The 13,233-nt window shown below is 57.9% G+C and overlaps 1 protein-coding gene across 13 annotated transcripts in view; it reads right to left on the reverse strand.

The window, feature by feature from the left end:
* Window positions 1-5,343, reverse strand: part of EBF3 (EBF transcription factor 3) — a 128,680-nt gene extending 123,337 nt beyond the window's left edge. For all 13 annotated transcript variants that reach the window (XM_030941392.1, XM_010388627.2, XM_010388626.2 and 10 more), the window contains exons 1-5: window positions 4,684-5,343; window positions 4,416-4,572; window positions 3,982-4,045; window positions 3,202-3,257; window positions 1-68 (exon numbers count right to left, since the gene is read on the reverse strand). The exon at window positions 1-68 is cut by the window's left edge and continues 6 nt beyond it. In XM_030941392.1, the coding sequence (XP_030797252.1) occupies window positions 1-68; window positions 3,202-3,257; window positions 3,982-4,045; window positions 4,416-4,572; window positions 4,684-4,817 (479 nt within the window). In that variant the 5' untranslated portion in view covers window positions 4,818-5,343. The remainder of the gene's footprint in view (window positions 69-3,201; window positions 3,258-3,981; window positions 4,046-4,415; window positions 4,573-4,683) is intronic.
* Between the last annotated feature and the right edge of the window lie 7,890 nt (window positions 5,344-13,233).

Below are 13,233 nucleotides of genomic sequence, written 5' to 3' on the forward strand. Positions count from 1 at the left end.
ATGATCTCGTGGGTCAGCAGCACACGGCACATCTCTGGGTTCTTGTCCTGGCCCTCGTAGACGATGGCCTGCGCGAGGGACAAGCAGAGGCTGGGGTTACGCGGCGCCCGCGCCTTTGGCGCCAAATCGCCCCGGGCGCTGCAGGCCTGGCTGGCAGCAGGTGCACCACGCTCGAGGGGAGGCGACGCGGCCCCCCCTCGGCCACCCTCCCGACCGGGTCACCCTCGGAGCTGGGCTAGGCCGCGGTGGCTTCTCCCTCCCCTGCCTCCCAGCCTCCTCCCCCAGGCGCCCGCCAGGACTGCGAGCTGCCTTCAGCTGCAGGGAAGGCGCCGACTGTGCTCGGGCCTCGGGGAGGGCTGAGTGAGGCCGAGGCCCGGGCGCAAAGAGCGAGAGCCCGCTGGCACCGACCCCGGCACCCGGGGCTCCCAGGCCTCTTCGGGTTTCCGCGCCGCCGCCAGGCCGCGTCCTCGGGCCATTGTCTACACCGAGTTCCAATCTGCAAGTTGGGAGAGGCCGATCAGAACGCCCCGAGGCTAAAGAAGCCGGGAATGATGGTCGCGGCGCAGGAGCAGTTTGCCAAGGGCCAAGGGCCGCGCCCGCCCTGCCATGCGCGCTCCCCGGGCTCTGGCCAATCTGGCGCCCCGCGGCTTCCCGCGTTCCAAACCCAGACGCCCGCGGGGAGCAGGCCGCCCTGGACCGGCCGCCGTCCCGAGCCCCCGGGGCCGCCCTGAGTGGTGGGCAGCGACCTGGGCTCTGCACGCTGCTGGCGGCCTGGAAGTCCGGACCGGAGGTCCAGGAGCAGCAGCCGCACGTGTGCCGGGGCGTCGCCAGCGCCCCGCAGGAGTGCCGGGGCCCCCGGGCGCCCGAGCCCGCGCGGCCACGTGCTCCTCGCCGGATGATATTTGGAAAGAAAGTGCTAATGGCCAATCTGGTGTTTATTTTGAAACTGCTAACAATGATTTTTCTCGGGTAAAAAGACAGTCTCTGCGCGCACGCTCGGGTGGGTTTTGAGCAGAGGCTCCGCCAGATGGTGCGAAGCCCTAGGTGCGTTCACCGCCGCGCTCAGCCCGGCTCCGCCGCTGGGAACCCGAGCTGGGGACCGGGAGCCGCCCGCCGGGGCTAGGCCTCCACCGCCGGCCTCGCGAAAATACAGAAAAGGAAAAAAAAAAAAAGTCTACTGGGGGAGGGGCGGGAAGCCGGGGCTGGGAGCTGCAAGTTCCCGGCATAAAATTCCACGGAAGGGGGAGGGATGTCCTCTCGCCGGTTCCCGCCCCCACCCCTGAAAATAATCTGGAAATTCCTTCCAACCTCCCCGGGCACTTCTGACACTTTCCTCTACTTCCAGGCGGACAAAGCCCTTTCTGGTGAAAGCCCCGGGCTGCCCTCCTGGGAAGAGGGAAGGTTCCCCGGGAACCCCGCTCACCCGCCGGCCTCCCGCCTGGACCCGGCTCGGAACCACAGAAGTGATGGGTGTCACCGCAGGCCAACGAGCCGCCTGGGGGCTGCAGGGCGCGTGGCCGCGGCGGGCACCAGCGCTTCTGAGAGAGTGGCTTGTCCTCCGATGGATCCCCGTATTTATATTTGATTTATTTTTTATTTTGTAGCACAAACAGAAATCCATAAACTGTCGGTTCAGCGCCATTGACTCTTTGATCAGTTACTGGGCTATTTCTTTCCTTTTTTTTCCCCTCCATGCCCGTCAGTGAGAGGAGATTAAATGCCTTTATTTTCAGCCCTGTTTATACTGCAAAGGTACAAGGCTAAATGAACAATAAAAGTATACTTAAAACGAAGCCTCCTTCTCTGTGCAACAACAGAGAAACTTAGCGCTGCCTACATAAGCCTCTTAATTAAGACTATAGCGATTTCCGAAAACATTTAGCCATTATATACAAAGGAAATAAAATCACCCTGTCAACCAGCAGCCCGAGTTCCAGAGGCTTCTCTGAATCGAGTGAAATAATTACAGAAAGCACACCGCCTCTGTCTTTGTCAGAAAGACCTTAGTTTACCTGTCAGATCTGTTTTACTCTAAGAGAAAACCACACAGTTTTACCGCTGCAGGCATTAAAATCTAACACCCTTGCTACCTAGGTAAGGACAAACTTTTTAAAGGTGAAATAAAAGCTGCAAACTAATTGCATGCAGAGAGTGGGAGGCATATGTGCTGGGCTGCAGGAAGCCCCAAAGAGCTCTCCTTTACTTGGCTCACAATTCTTCAAGTTAGCATCAAAACCGAAGAAGCCACTTTCATTTCTAAGTGTGAAGCCCAGCTTGGAAGCATATTTTAAAACAATCTGTGCGGAGTGGATTTAATCTACACACTGGACCTGCCCCCTCCCTACCACAACACTCTATTTTAAGAAAATGGGGGCAGCAGGAAATCTTTAAAACAACCAAATCAACAACAACACACCACCTAGCACAAAACCAGCAGCCAGAGACTGCACAATGTCAAAAAGCAATGACGCACTTTTCTCCACTTAATCACATTACTGATAGCCAATAGTTATCATCGGAAAAGTTGACCAAGACAGGTTAAATAATTTAATAAGGAACTGCTTGTAATTATGTTATTTACAAGGTATGACAGAGGGTGGGAGAGGGGGCAGAGCAGTGGACGAGTTGGAGTGACCCCTGGAGCTTGGAGTTTGAATTATGGAGCTGGGGGGCTGCGAGGTGAAGATGGACTAGAGGAGAACAAGGTGACTTTTCACCCCAACACATTTAACTTTTAAATCCAAATAAACGTCTCGTGTTACTAGACCATCACACTGGAAAGGAGAAAAAAAAAATGAACTAATCAAGTCCAACTCGATGGGCTTAGGAGTTAGCTGCCTTTGTTATAGAAAAAAAAAAATCCAAATGAACTGATTCCTAGCAGAGAAGCATTTAAAAATAAACAAGAGGGGGGACATCTTGAAATTTTTCTGTCAAATATTAATTACCATAATTAAGACAGAATATGATTCCAATCACAAGACATTTAATAAAGCATATATATCCTGTTCTAATGACAACATAAACTATTTTACCAATCGCTTCATTCATTCCAATAAATATGGAATTCTCATTAGCATGTCAAGGAAGCTCAATGGAAAACAAATACATGAGATCCATTTATCAGTGCCCTTGCCTCTGAAGCCCAGAACAACCCAGGCCCAGCAGTGAAAACTCGTGCAGAGGCATAAACTTTCTCACCTGTTTGGTCATTGAATCTATGAGGCGAACATACAGATCTTGCTCTGTTCTGACTCCTGCAAAAAACAGAGACAAATTCTCATCAGGATTTGAGTGCTGCACCTCGGGGAGGGCACACGGGGCACAGGAAGTCTGTAACTCAGGACTGCTGCCACGGTGATGCAGCAAAACTTAGGCAATCCCTTCGAAAAGGAGAAAGAGAACCCCACCACTTCTCGCTTAATTTTTTTTCCTTTCTTAATTAAGAACCTTAAGACTCTTAGGGTTTGCATTTCAAGGTGCAAGGAATTTGCCTGGTGGAGAGCAGGCCCGGTGGCTGTGCGCGGTGGGCCCATGTGGTCGTTTATTTTTAGAAAAGAAAAAGCACCAAATGGAAACTGAGTGAGAGGCTGAACTCTTGCTAATGTCTCTCGAGGATTAAAAAAAAAAAAAAAAAAAAAAAACTCGTTCACAGGAAGTAAGTTATGCTCCGTTTATGGAGCTACCCCCATCCCAATAATTAACATTAATTTGCAAAATTGAAAAAAGTCACTTAAAAGTGATGTTCTGCTGGAGCCTGTATCGATCTTTTTTTTACTTTCTACTTCAAGCCCCACCGGTTAATCATGTGAAGTGCCATCGACTTATTGATCGTTTATGTTTTGTTTTCCTTCTATGCCATGAGAAGATTTCGTGTTTACATCCATGTCATTTTAATCTCAAAATCTTTATGTCCTTTCACCAGCGCGGAAAAGGAGAGCCAGCCGCTGCAGGGGCGGCGAGCAGGCAGCAGGCACTTACCGTTGCTGTACAATAACTGGAGTTTATAGTGGATGCCGTTGTTGGTTTTCTCGTTGTTTGGCTCCTGAAAGTAACGATAAATAATTGCATTTAGTGCGATCGGTGTCAGGCGCGGCCACCGCGCTCGGTCCCCCTCCGCGACCGAGGCTCTCAGCCTCACACATGGCAGGATTCCTAGCTCGGAGCAGCGCGGTGATGTCACTTTCCTGCTGGAAGCCCAGCGTTCTCCTCGCCCCGAGTAAGTCCGAGGGCGCAGAGAAGTTGCCCAGCCCTCAGCGGTCCCGGGCGACCGCACGTGGCGGCGGCGGCGGCGGCGGGGTGGCCTGGCGGAGCCGTGCCCGCCGCCGAGGGGGGCACTTGAACCCCCGCGCGCCGGCACCGCCTGACTCCCACTTCTAGAAAGAGAGAGGGTGTGATCGTATGTTTGCACTTACTTTCTCTTTCTCCACAAAGTCCACAAAAGCGGTCCTTTCAATCTCCACCGGCTGCCCCTGCCTGTCGTAGAGCGCCAGCACGAAGTGGAAGAAATTGGATTTCCGGAGGTTGGAAGGCGGCTGCTTCTCGAAGTGCGCCCGCGCCAGCCCCACGCCGCTGCGGGAGGAAAGAGACAGCGGCCCGGTGAGGAGCGCGGCGCCGGCCAGCGGAGGGGGCCGGGCCGGGCCGGGGCCGGGACCGGGGCGCGTGGGGGCGGCCGGTACGTACCTCTGGGCGGCCGTGTTGGCGTCCACCACGCCCGCCGTGTGCATCCACGAGCGCACCGGGTTCATGCCGCTGCCCAGCGGCTCCTCCTTCATGGTCGTCCCCCCGCGCGGAATATTCTCCTGAATCCCAAACATGAAAACTGCTGGCGGCGGCCGCAGCTCCCGGCCGAAAGCGTTTCCTCGAGCAGCGGCGCTCGGGGCTCGGCGGCAGGCGGCTGCCCTGGCCGCCCTCGCCCTGCTCGGCGCCTGCGGTCCGGCCCCGCCGCCGGCTTCAGCCCGTCCCGGGCAGGCGCGACATACACCAGCGGCCGGGCGCTCCGGACGGCCAGGGGCACGGAGGCGGCTCCACCGGCGGCGGCGGCGCTTCGAAGAAGCAGGACGCGGTGGCCGCGGCGGCGTTTGTTGTTGTTGTTGTTTGCAGGCGCGCTCAACGTGGTGTCATCCTAGCCAGGCGGCGTCCGCGGCTGCAGGACACTGCGGGATCGCCCGCTTCTGGCGCGGCCCGCCTGCTCCAAAGACAAATAAACGGGGCAGTGAGTGCTGCGGCGCAGTCCCGGGCGCAGGCGGGGCGCGGCGGGGCCTGGAGCGGCGCGCGCAGCGGACGGAGGCGCACAAAACTCAGCCCTCTCTCCCCGAGGAATGGACCCTTTCCCGGGAGCCAAAACTCGAAGCCCCCGGGAGCGGCGCTGTCAGAGGGTGACGTCGGGGGGCGGTGCCTGCGCCATATATGGGAGCGGCCGCCCCTCGCCGCGCCCCTCGCCGCCGCCGCCGCCGCCGCGCTCGCCGACTGACTGCCTGACGGCGCCGCGAGCCGGCCCGAGCCCCGCGAGCCCCGCGAGCCCCGCCGCCGCCGAGCGCCACCGAGCGCCGCCGCCGCCCCCTGCCACGCACCGCGGCTCCTCGCGCCCAGCCGCGGCCAAGGAAGTTACTACTCGCCCAAATAAATCTTGAAAAGAAACAAACGCAGCCGCTGCACAATTGCAGCTGGGCCCCTTAATACCTGCCTGCAAAACCTGCCACACAGTCAAACACGATGGGCGGGGCGGGGGGCTGTAAAATGCCGAGGCGCCCCAAGTTGCCCAGATGCATGCAATAAATGCAAGGGGCTGCAGCTCTGCCTGGGGCTGCCCGAAGGAGAAGTGGGAAGAGGCAGATCAACCGCAGGGAGGGCGTCGGAGGGAGGAGCGGGCAACGGACTGGGAGGAGGGGTGCCCAGGGCTCCCCGGCCAAGGCTGGGCGCGAAGCTCAGCCTGATTTCTAAGCAGACCTAAGGCTGCTGCAGGGCCGGCCAGTCCCCTTCTGAGCCCCGCCGGACACCCCAAGCTTCCTACCCCGGCGGAGGCCGCCGAGTGCCGGGCAGGGAATCCACGTCGGAGGCAGGTTCTGCTAAAAGCTCCCTCTCCCCCGGTGGCCGCGGCAGACCCCGGTCCCTGGCCTGTTCTTAACGCACAGCGAGTGACAAAGAAGGCTCTGGTCTCTTTGGGCCGACGGGAAGCGCGCCCGGCCTCTCCGGCGACCCGGAGCCGGGTGTCTGGCTGCGCGACCTGCGCGGTGGCCAGACCGCCCTGGAGCCAACTGCTCCAAAAACCGAGCGGACGCCGCGGGCTGTGTGGCCCGGCCCTCAGAGCCGCTGGACCCGGGTGAGCGCGCGGCGCGCGGCTTCCCGACCTGGTTTCTAGGAATCGGGAGGGCAACCGGGCGCGGGCAGCCTGTGGGCCCCGCGGCCCAGCTCCTGCAGCCGAGACTCCGCGCCCAGGCGCGCGGCCCGCCCAAAGGACGTCTGCGCGACACGGAGCAGGGACCCAGGGGACGACCAGGAACTGTCCCAGGCACTTCCCTGCCAAGAGAAATCAGGCCCTTTTGATTTAAAAAAAAAAAAAAAAAAAAAAAAAAAAAAAAAAATTGCAGGGCGCAAGTGTGTCGCAGGGCAGCCTCCTCCCGCCAGGTCTGGGGCAGCACTCCCTTTTCCCGTGAATTGGCAGCGTGTGTACGTTAATATTTTAATTAATCGGGAAAATCGAAGTCCGATTCACGTTATCTGGGGACCCCCACGCCTCTTGGAAGGAGTGAGAAAAAAGATGTGTTGGAAAGAGATCTATTTTGCTGGTGTTGGGGGTTAATGACTATTGCCAAAGATAAGTGAATTATCAAAGGTGTTGCGCCGGTGCCATCTCAAAATCCATTACGGTGCCGGCCGTCTAATTAAATACGTAAGTATAATAAAATCATATTTTATGACTATTTGAGGGTAATGAGATTAGTCTTTAGAAGCGATCGCCACATATTAAAGATGCCACTGTCTATAGAATGTTAATAACCTTAAATCAAAGTGTATGGAAACTATTCATGATAAATTAAAAGAAAATTTCTGTATTCCTAATAAGCCCAGCGCTTTCCACTCTCGGCAGACCCTTGTGTAGTAGGGAACACTTTCTTCGTGGAGAAACAACGCAAAATAAAGTTGGCCATCGGGGGAGGGTGGGGTTGAGAAAAGCTTTGTCTCTGCGTGTTTAGCTGCTTCGGGGGCTCACGCAGGGCCAGCGGCCAGGCAAGCGTTATTGTCAGAATATGCAAAGTGCCTTTTCGGGAAAGATGAAGTTGGAAATAGGAAACAATGCTTCCTTTATAGCACACTTCCTAAAATGTCCAGCCTGTGCCCCTTCCTTGCGCTAACGAAAGTATCATGCTTAAAATCATTTACAGTATCTTTAATTCAGATTACACGCGCCAAGGCGATTTAAATCTGATTACCAAATTAGAAGGTTTAAAAACAAATCCTTCTAAATCTGATACTGTTGACTAAAGAGGAAAAAAAAGTTCTATAAGCCCATCACATAAGGTAACGATCCTGCCCCAGAAAGAAAAGGGGTTTTAAACCTTTTTGACAACAAATGCAGCTGCCCCACTATTTTGGACGATATTAAGCGAAAATGAATGCAAATCTGTGTTCAGCAGCCATCTGGCCCGAAATGGGGGAATCAGCTGCTCTCACAACAGGCTCGGAGGCTGAATCTATTTCAGCTCATTTTCTAGATCATCTGGTCCCGCACCCAAAGCGTGGAAAATACGTTCTTTATCATTCACCAACTTTATCTTTTTTGTCACTCCGCTGCTGGCTCTGAGCTGTGGGCACAGGGACTCGCCGACCGGGCAGCGTCTCCACCCCGGCCTGCTGCGGAGCGGCCCAGGAGGGTACCCCCTGGGCCCCCACCCCATCCCACCCTCAGATTTTCAACTTGATGGGGCAGGAGCAGCAGCAGAGGGGAGCGAGGGACACCGCAGCCAGGTCAGGGATGAGGAAGAGAGCTGCAGGTCAAATCCCGAGTGTCCTGAGTAACGCTGGGAGCGCGTTCCGGCGCCCGGCCGCCTCCGGAGGGAGCCTTGCCCCCACCCCTCGCCCTTTCTGGGGAACGCGGGCGCTGGGTACCCAGGAGAAGGGAGAGGAGGAGAAACAGGCTGCTACTTTGGAAGTTTTGCAGGCCTACGGCGGTCGGAGGTCTAACCTCGGTGCACAGAGCACTCCCAGGGGCCAGACCGGCGTCCAGGGGCCGGACTGGGCGGAGCCTGACCTTTGCCGGGGACCCCGCGGGCCGCGACGGCTGCGGCGAGCGCTCAGGGCCCCGCGCCCAACGCGATTTGCACGGGTGGCCCTCGAGCTGCCGCCGCCGCCTCCTCCTCGGAGGGTGGGAAGTATTCCTTTTGTGCGGATTTACGGGGAGAGGCTTCAATGAGCCCCCTCACATTTGCATTTAAATAGCGGCATCAAGCGCTTCGCGTGCCACACACCAGTGGGCTCCCAGATGTCAAGCCGGAGTCAGTCAGATGGCCAGTGCCCAGCTGTCCTCCCCATGTCGTGCCGGAGCAGGCAGTGACCTTAAAGAGACAGCGCCCGCCGCCCCTGGCGCCTGGCTCTGGGAGCGGCGTGCCCCGCGCAGGGTGCAAGGCCCTGGCGGCGCTTGGGCCACTGATCCTTGGCACTATCAAAAAACCTGGCTGAAGTCTAGCCGGGGCTCTAACCTCCCAGGAGCCGCACCCAGGCTCACCCTGGCCTCCTTGCCCAGCCACTCAGTCCCCGAGCCACCACCGCGCGTGCCAGAGTCCTCCGCCAGTACCCACTACCCACCCGTGAAGGGAGCTATTCGGCGCGAGTAGGGAGGAAACTTCCCCCTCACCCCTCCTCAGTCTCAGATCCTCCACTGGTGCCTGGTGCAAGGCCCAGAGACGGGAACCTGGGCTGGTACAGGACTCCAAGCCACCCCCACCCAGAAACTTCGGCCAAGTTGGAGTCCCAGGGCGCGAGGCCTGCCGCGGTGTCCTCACAGGCCTAGCGCCCAAGGCACCAGGTGAATGCCCCCTTCTTGATCGAGGCTTAGCCCAGGGCACCCGCCTACCTCCCTAACATCCTTCCAAAGAGTAATAAACTGCATTTCCGGCGTTGAGAAGCCTGGGCCGAGAGTTCCTGGAAGCCAAGTCCCCTGGAGTATCAGGGGGTGCGCGGGCTCGACCGGACGCAGCACCCTCAGAGGGCCCATGGCCACAGGCCCAAGCTGCCTGGCCATGTCACTTGGAGCCTTCGGTAAAGGGTGAAAGCCAATGCACGAAAGGCCGGCAGTTCGTGTGCCAGCCGCCAGTGCTGAGCTGCAGGCGCGGCCCGCCCCCACGTCCTCCGCGCCTGGGGGTCACGCTCAGACCGTGCCGGCCTCCGGGCCTCTAACCCTGCTCAAGCCTGGAGTCAGAATCGCGGGCCAAGCACAGGCAGGGGCCGGGGAAAGAACAGGAAAAGAGACAGCCAGACTGACCCTGGGCCCCAGTGGGAAGGAGGCCAGAGGGGCCGGGAGAGACGCACCTAGAAAATCCCGGGAACTGCGGGATAGGGAGGAAACAGCACGCACTGGCAAAGCCTGCCCACCACGGGTGGTGACGCGGCCTCTGAGTGCTCTCCAAGTTCCGTCTTCCGCCACGGGGTCACGCTCGCCCGTGGGCCGGGGGAAACCGAGAAGTAAGGGCCATCCCAACCTAAGTCGCGCACAAAGGGAGCCCGGCCAGGTTCGGGTGGGTTACTCAGGCCCAGAGAGGGCGCCTTCGCCCTCTCGGCGCGGAGATGCCAGCCGCGGGGCCTCAGGAGGTATATGGCGGCAGAGACCAAGCCAGGCCGTGCACCCCGCCTGTCCTCGGAGGCAAGTTACTGGGCAACTCGCCGTGGCACATAGGGTGAACCAACGGGCGCCTCTGCCCTGCGCTGGAAGGAAGGATGCCCTGTTGGGTTCATGGGTAAAAAGCAAAAACTGAAGGGCCCCAGACCCCTGTTCTCTGCACTGCCTCCTCCCCCTAATATTTATTCTGTACAGCTAAGACTCCTGAAGCCCGACCCCCAGGACCGGAGAAGGCTCAGCTTCCAAGTGAGAACGAGCAGGCGCCTCCAGCCAAGTTTGACAAACAGCGCCTCCTGGGGTGGGGAGAGTGGAGTGCCGCTGCGCAGCCGGGAGCCGGGAGCCGAGCAGCCTGGGCTCCCACCCACCCCGGGGCAGGTGTCCGCCAGGGGTCCTGCCGACCCCAGCAGCTGGGCCCCGGCTCCTGCGCGACCGGAGCACCTAGTCCTAGCTGACGCCCTGACCCCGGAGACGCGCGGAAACCGCCACACACCGCCTAGTCCTAATTGCCGCCCACCTGCGTGAGCAAGGGTCAGCCCAAGCCCGGCACCGGGCAGAAGGCCTAGGTACCAAGCGCCACGCGAACGTCCTTGCTGGAGAGAAACCTCCACTCTAAGTGCCCGCCCCGCAGGGGGCGACGGACATGACCTGGAATTCGCTCAAACCTCTCCCTGGAAAACTATGGGCGCTCCAAGCGGGGCGAAAACGCCGGGGTGTGCCTCGGCTCCTGCAGCGTGCGAAATTAGAAGGGAAATAGTTAATTATTGTTTCCTTGTCCTAATTTTTCTCGGATTCCTTCGGTCACTTTGGTTGACCCCACGAGTCAGCTCTGGGGGCTCTTCTACCTGAGCGAAAACCCCAAATCAAACACTGGCCAGCTTGGGCTTCTCCCAACGCACCCGGCAACCCTAAAGCCTGCTTCTCTGTAAAGATGCTCCGGAGGAGCAACCGAGCTGGAAAAGACGGCTGGTGGGTGGCGAGGTCCCTCGGACCCGAAAAGGCCCATCGGTTTAGCAACGAGCTGGGATTTCTCCAGCTGCGTTCAGCAGCGCCCGGAAAAGCAGTCCGGCTGGATGCGCCCGAGCCGGCGCGGGAGACGCCGATTCCGCGCCGGCCCGCCCCCGCCAGTTTACAAAGCAAACTTTCCCCAGAGAAGTTCCGAGATCGAACGGCGCGCAAAGTGCGCCAATCAACACCTAAACAGACCCAAACTGTACAAACACGGATCGATCAGATAATTTCAAATATTATAATTGGCTTTAATTAAACACACTGCGTTCTAATTAACTCTGAAATTTTAGCATGCTTTGGGACACTGGTGTCTGATTTGATATTGTCAGTCCAGATGTCCTAATAAAATTCAATCCTCCACTCAAGACTTCAATATTCACCAAGAACAAAATGCAAATTAAATGTAAAACCTAAAGTATCGCCAAAGGTATAATCAAGAAAGGTGTCTCAAAACTTCTCACTTTTTATTACGCAGTAGTTAAAAAATGCAGATTACATCCTAACAAGACCTCTCCAGCATACCATAAATCTTAACTCTTTCATGAACGGGTGTGGAGTGCCATGCCACTGGCTTGAAGGGAAAGGAGGGGGCGGCCAGACCTCATGACAGAATTAAATACCCTCTTCTGCAAGCTAACTGTGCACAAAAGTTTGCCAATAAAAGTCTAGTTTGCAACCGCGGTTTGCCAACACGAGTAAAGGAAGTTGGGGTGGTGGAGAGCCACAGTGGGCACGGTCGGAAAGGGTGGCCACGGTCACCGATGTGCTAATGTCCTCCTCCTTGGCTACCCGATCTCACTCCTTCACAGCACCTTAACAGAGTGTATACACCCGTGCTGGTGCGCAAAAGTGGCGCGGTGGGTGCCGGCGGCCGGGCCGGGTAGTCCACCCGGGTAATTAACTCAGCTCCGGGGACTGTGACGTTGAGACCGGGAGGGAAGGAAGAGCACACCGCTCTTGGACAGAAATGTGTCAAGCTCTCCTCCCTTCCAGCCTGCACAAACCCTTTCGCGCACATTCGCGCGGCTTCTAAGGGATCCAAGCCAGTGGGTCCGGCAGCGCGCGGCGGCGGGACGCACCCCTCCTCCCCCCAGGAACGCTGGCGCCCTCCGGGGCTGGAAGGGGGAGGGTGCACCTCTGGCTACAAATTCGGCCGCGAAGAGATTCTTTACCAACTCTGAGGGTTTGCTAAATATACACACCAGAATGAGTCCCGTTAAAAGGAAGCTATTCCCACATTAAACATGCGTATGTTTTCCAAACTAATGGAGTCACTTAAAGCTGTTGCTAATTTAACTTTTTAAAAAGGCCACACTGTGGAAATTTGCATTTTCTTTAGGACATTGAAATGAAGAGAAAACTGCTGGGCGGCAAGGCTGCCCAGGGCATAGCTAGGGGCCATGTAGAAATAAAAACAGATAAAAAAAAGAAGAAAGAAAGAAACCGGCTTCTCTTCTAGACTATTAATAAGCAATTTGTCCCGCTGAAATTTACATTGCAAAGCGGAGGGCGCCGGCAGCCGCGGCGGCGGGGCTGGCGCGGGCTCCGGGGGTGCACCGGCGCTGGGGCGGGGGCGTCCTCCGGCCATCCGGGCCGCCCTCGGGGGCGATCCACTAGCGGCTTTGAACTCGGTGTCCTTGCCGCCGCGCCGCCGACCCTCGCCCGCACACGCGCGCTTCTGCACGCCAGGGCCCCGCCTGGGCCGCGCACCCGGAGGCCGGGACTGGGGCTGCGCTAGCGCCACCCGGGCTGGGTTGCAGCCGGCTGCGGGTCTTCGGGGGCGGGAATCCCTCCACTCCCAGTGACGCCTTGGACTCACGGACCCCCATCCGACCCAAACGACTGCCCAGGCCTCAATTTAAAAATGGCAACAATAAGCTTAATTGTTTTTTCCTCCTTAGCCGTGCCGCCCCAGTCCAAGTCGACCGCAAGCGTAGAGCCCCGAGTCCCGCGCCCCCGCCGGCTCCCCCGCCCGCGCGCCGCCCGACGGAGCCGCGGATCCCGGGCCTAGCGTGGGGCCAGGGCGCCATCTACGGGCGCCGCGCGGCTCCGGGCGGCCGCCGCCTCCTCCCTCTCCGCGTCCAGAGCCCGCTCCTCCTCCCGCCGTCGCCGCCGCCGCCGCCGCGCTCGCCCCGCGCCGCCTGCCACTTATCACAATTACCCGACGCTCCCGTGCCATTTTGCTTATGAAACATTGATTGCTAGTTACGCGGACTTTTAAGCACTATATTAAAACTTTCGAAATGAAGGCGCTCTCCTGCCTGCGATTTTTAGGCACAAGATTAAAAGATATGAAATGTAAAGATAATGCAATTTGATTTGTTAGTCTAACTCTGCGATTTGAGACTTGATGTCCCCAAAGACCAGGCGAGCTTTTCCCCTTTATTTAT

This window comes from Rhinopithecus roxellana, chromosome 11 (assembly GCF_007565055.1).
Source record: "Rhinopithecus roxellana isolate Shanxi Qingling chromosome 11, ASM756505v1, whole genome shotgun sequence".
Classification (NCBI taxonomy): Eukaryota; Metazoa; Chordata; class Mammalia; order Primates; family Cercopithecidae; genus Rhinopithecus; species Rhinopithecus roxellana.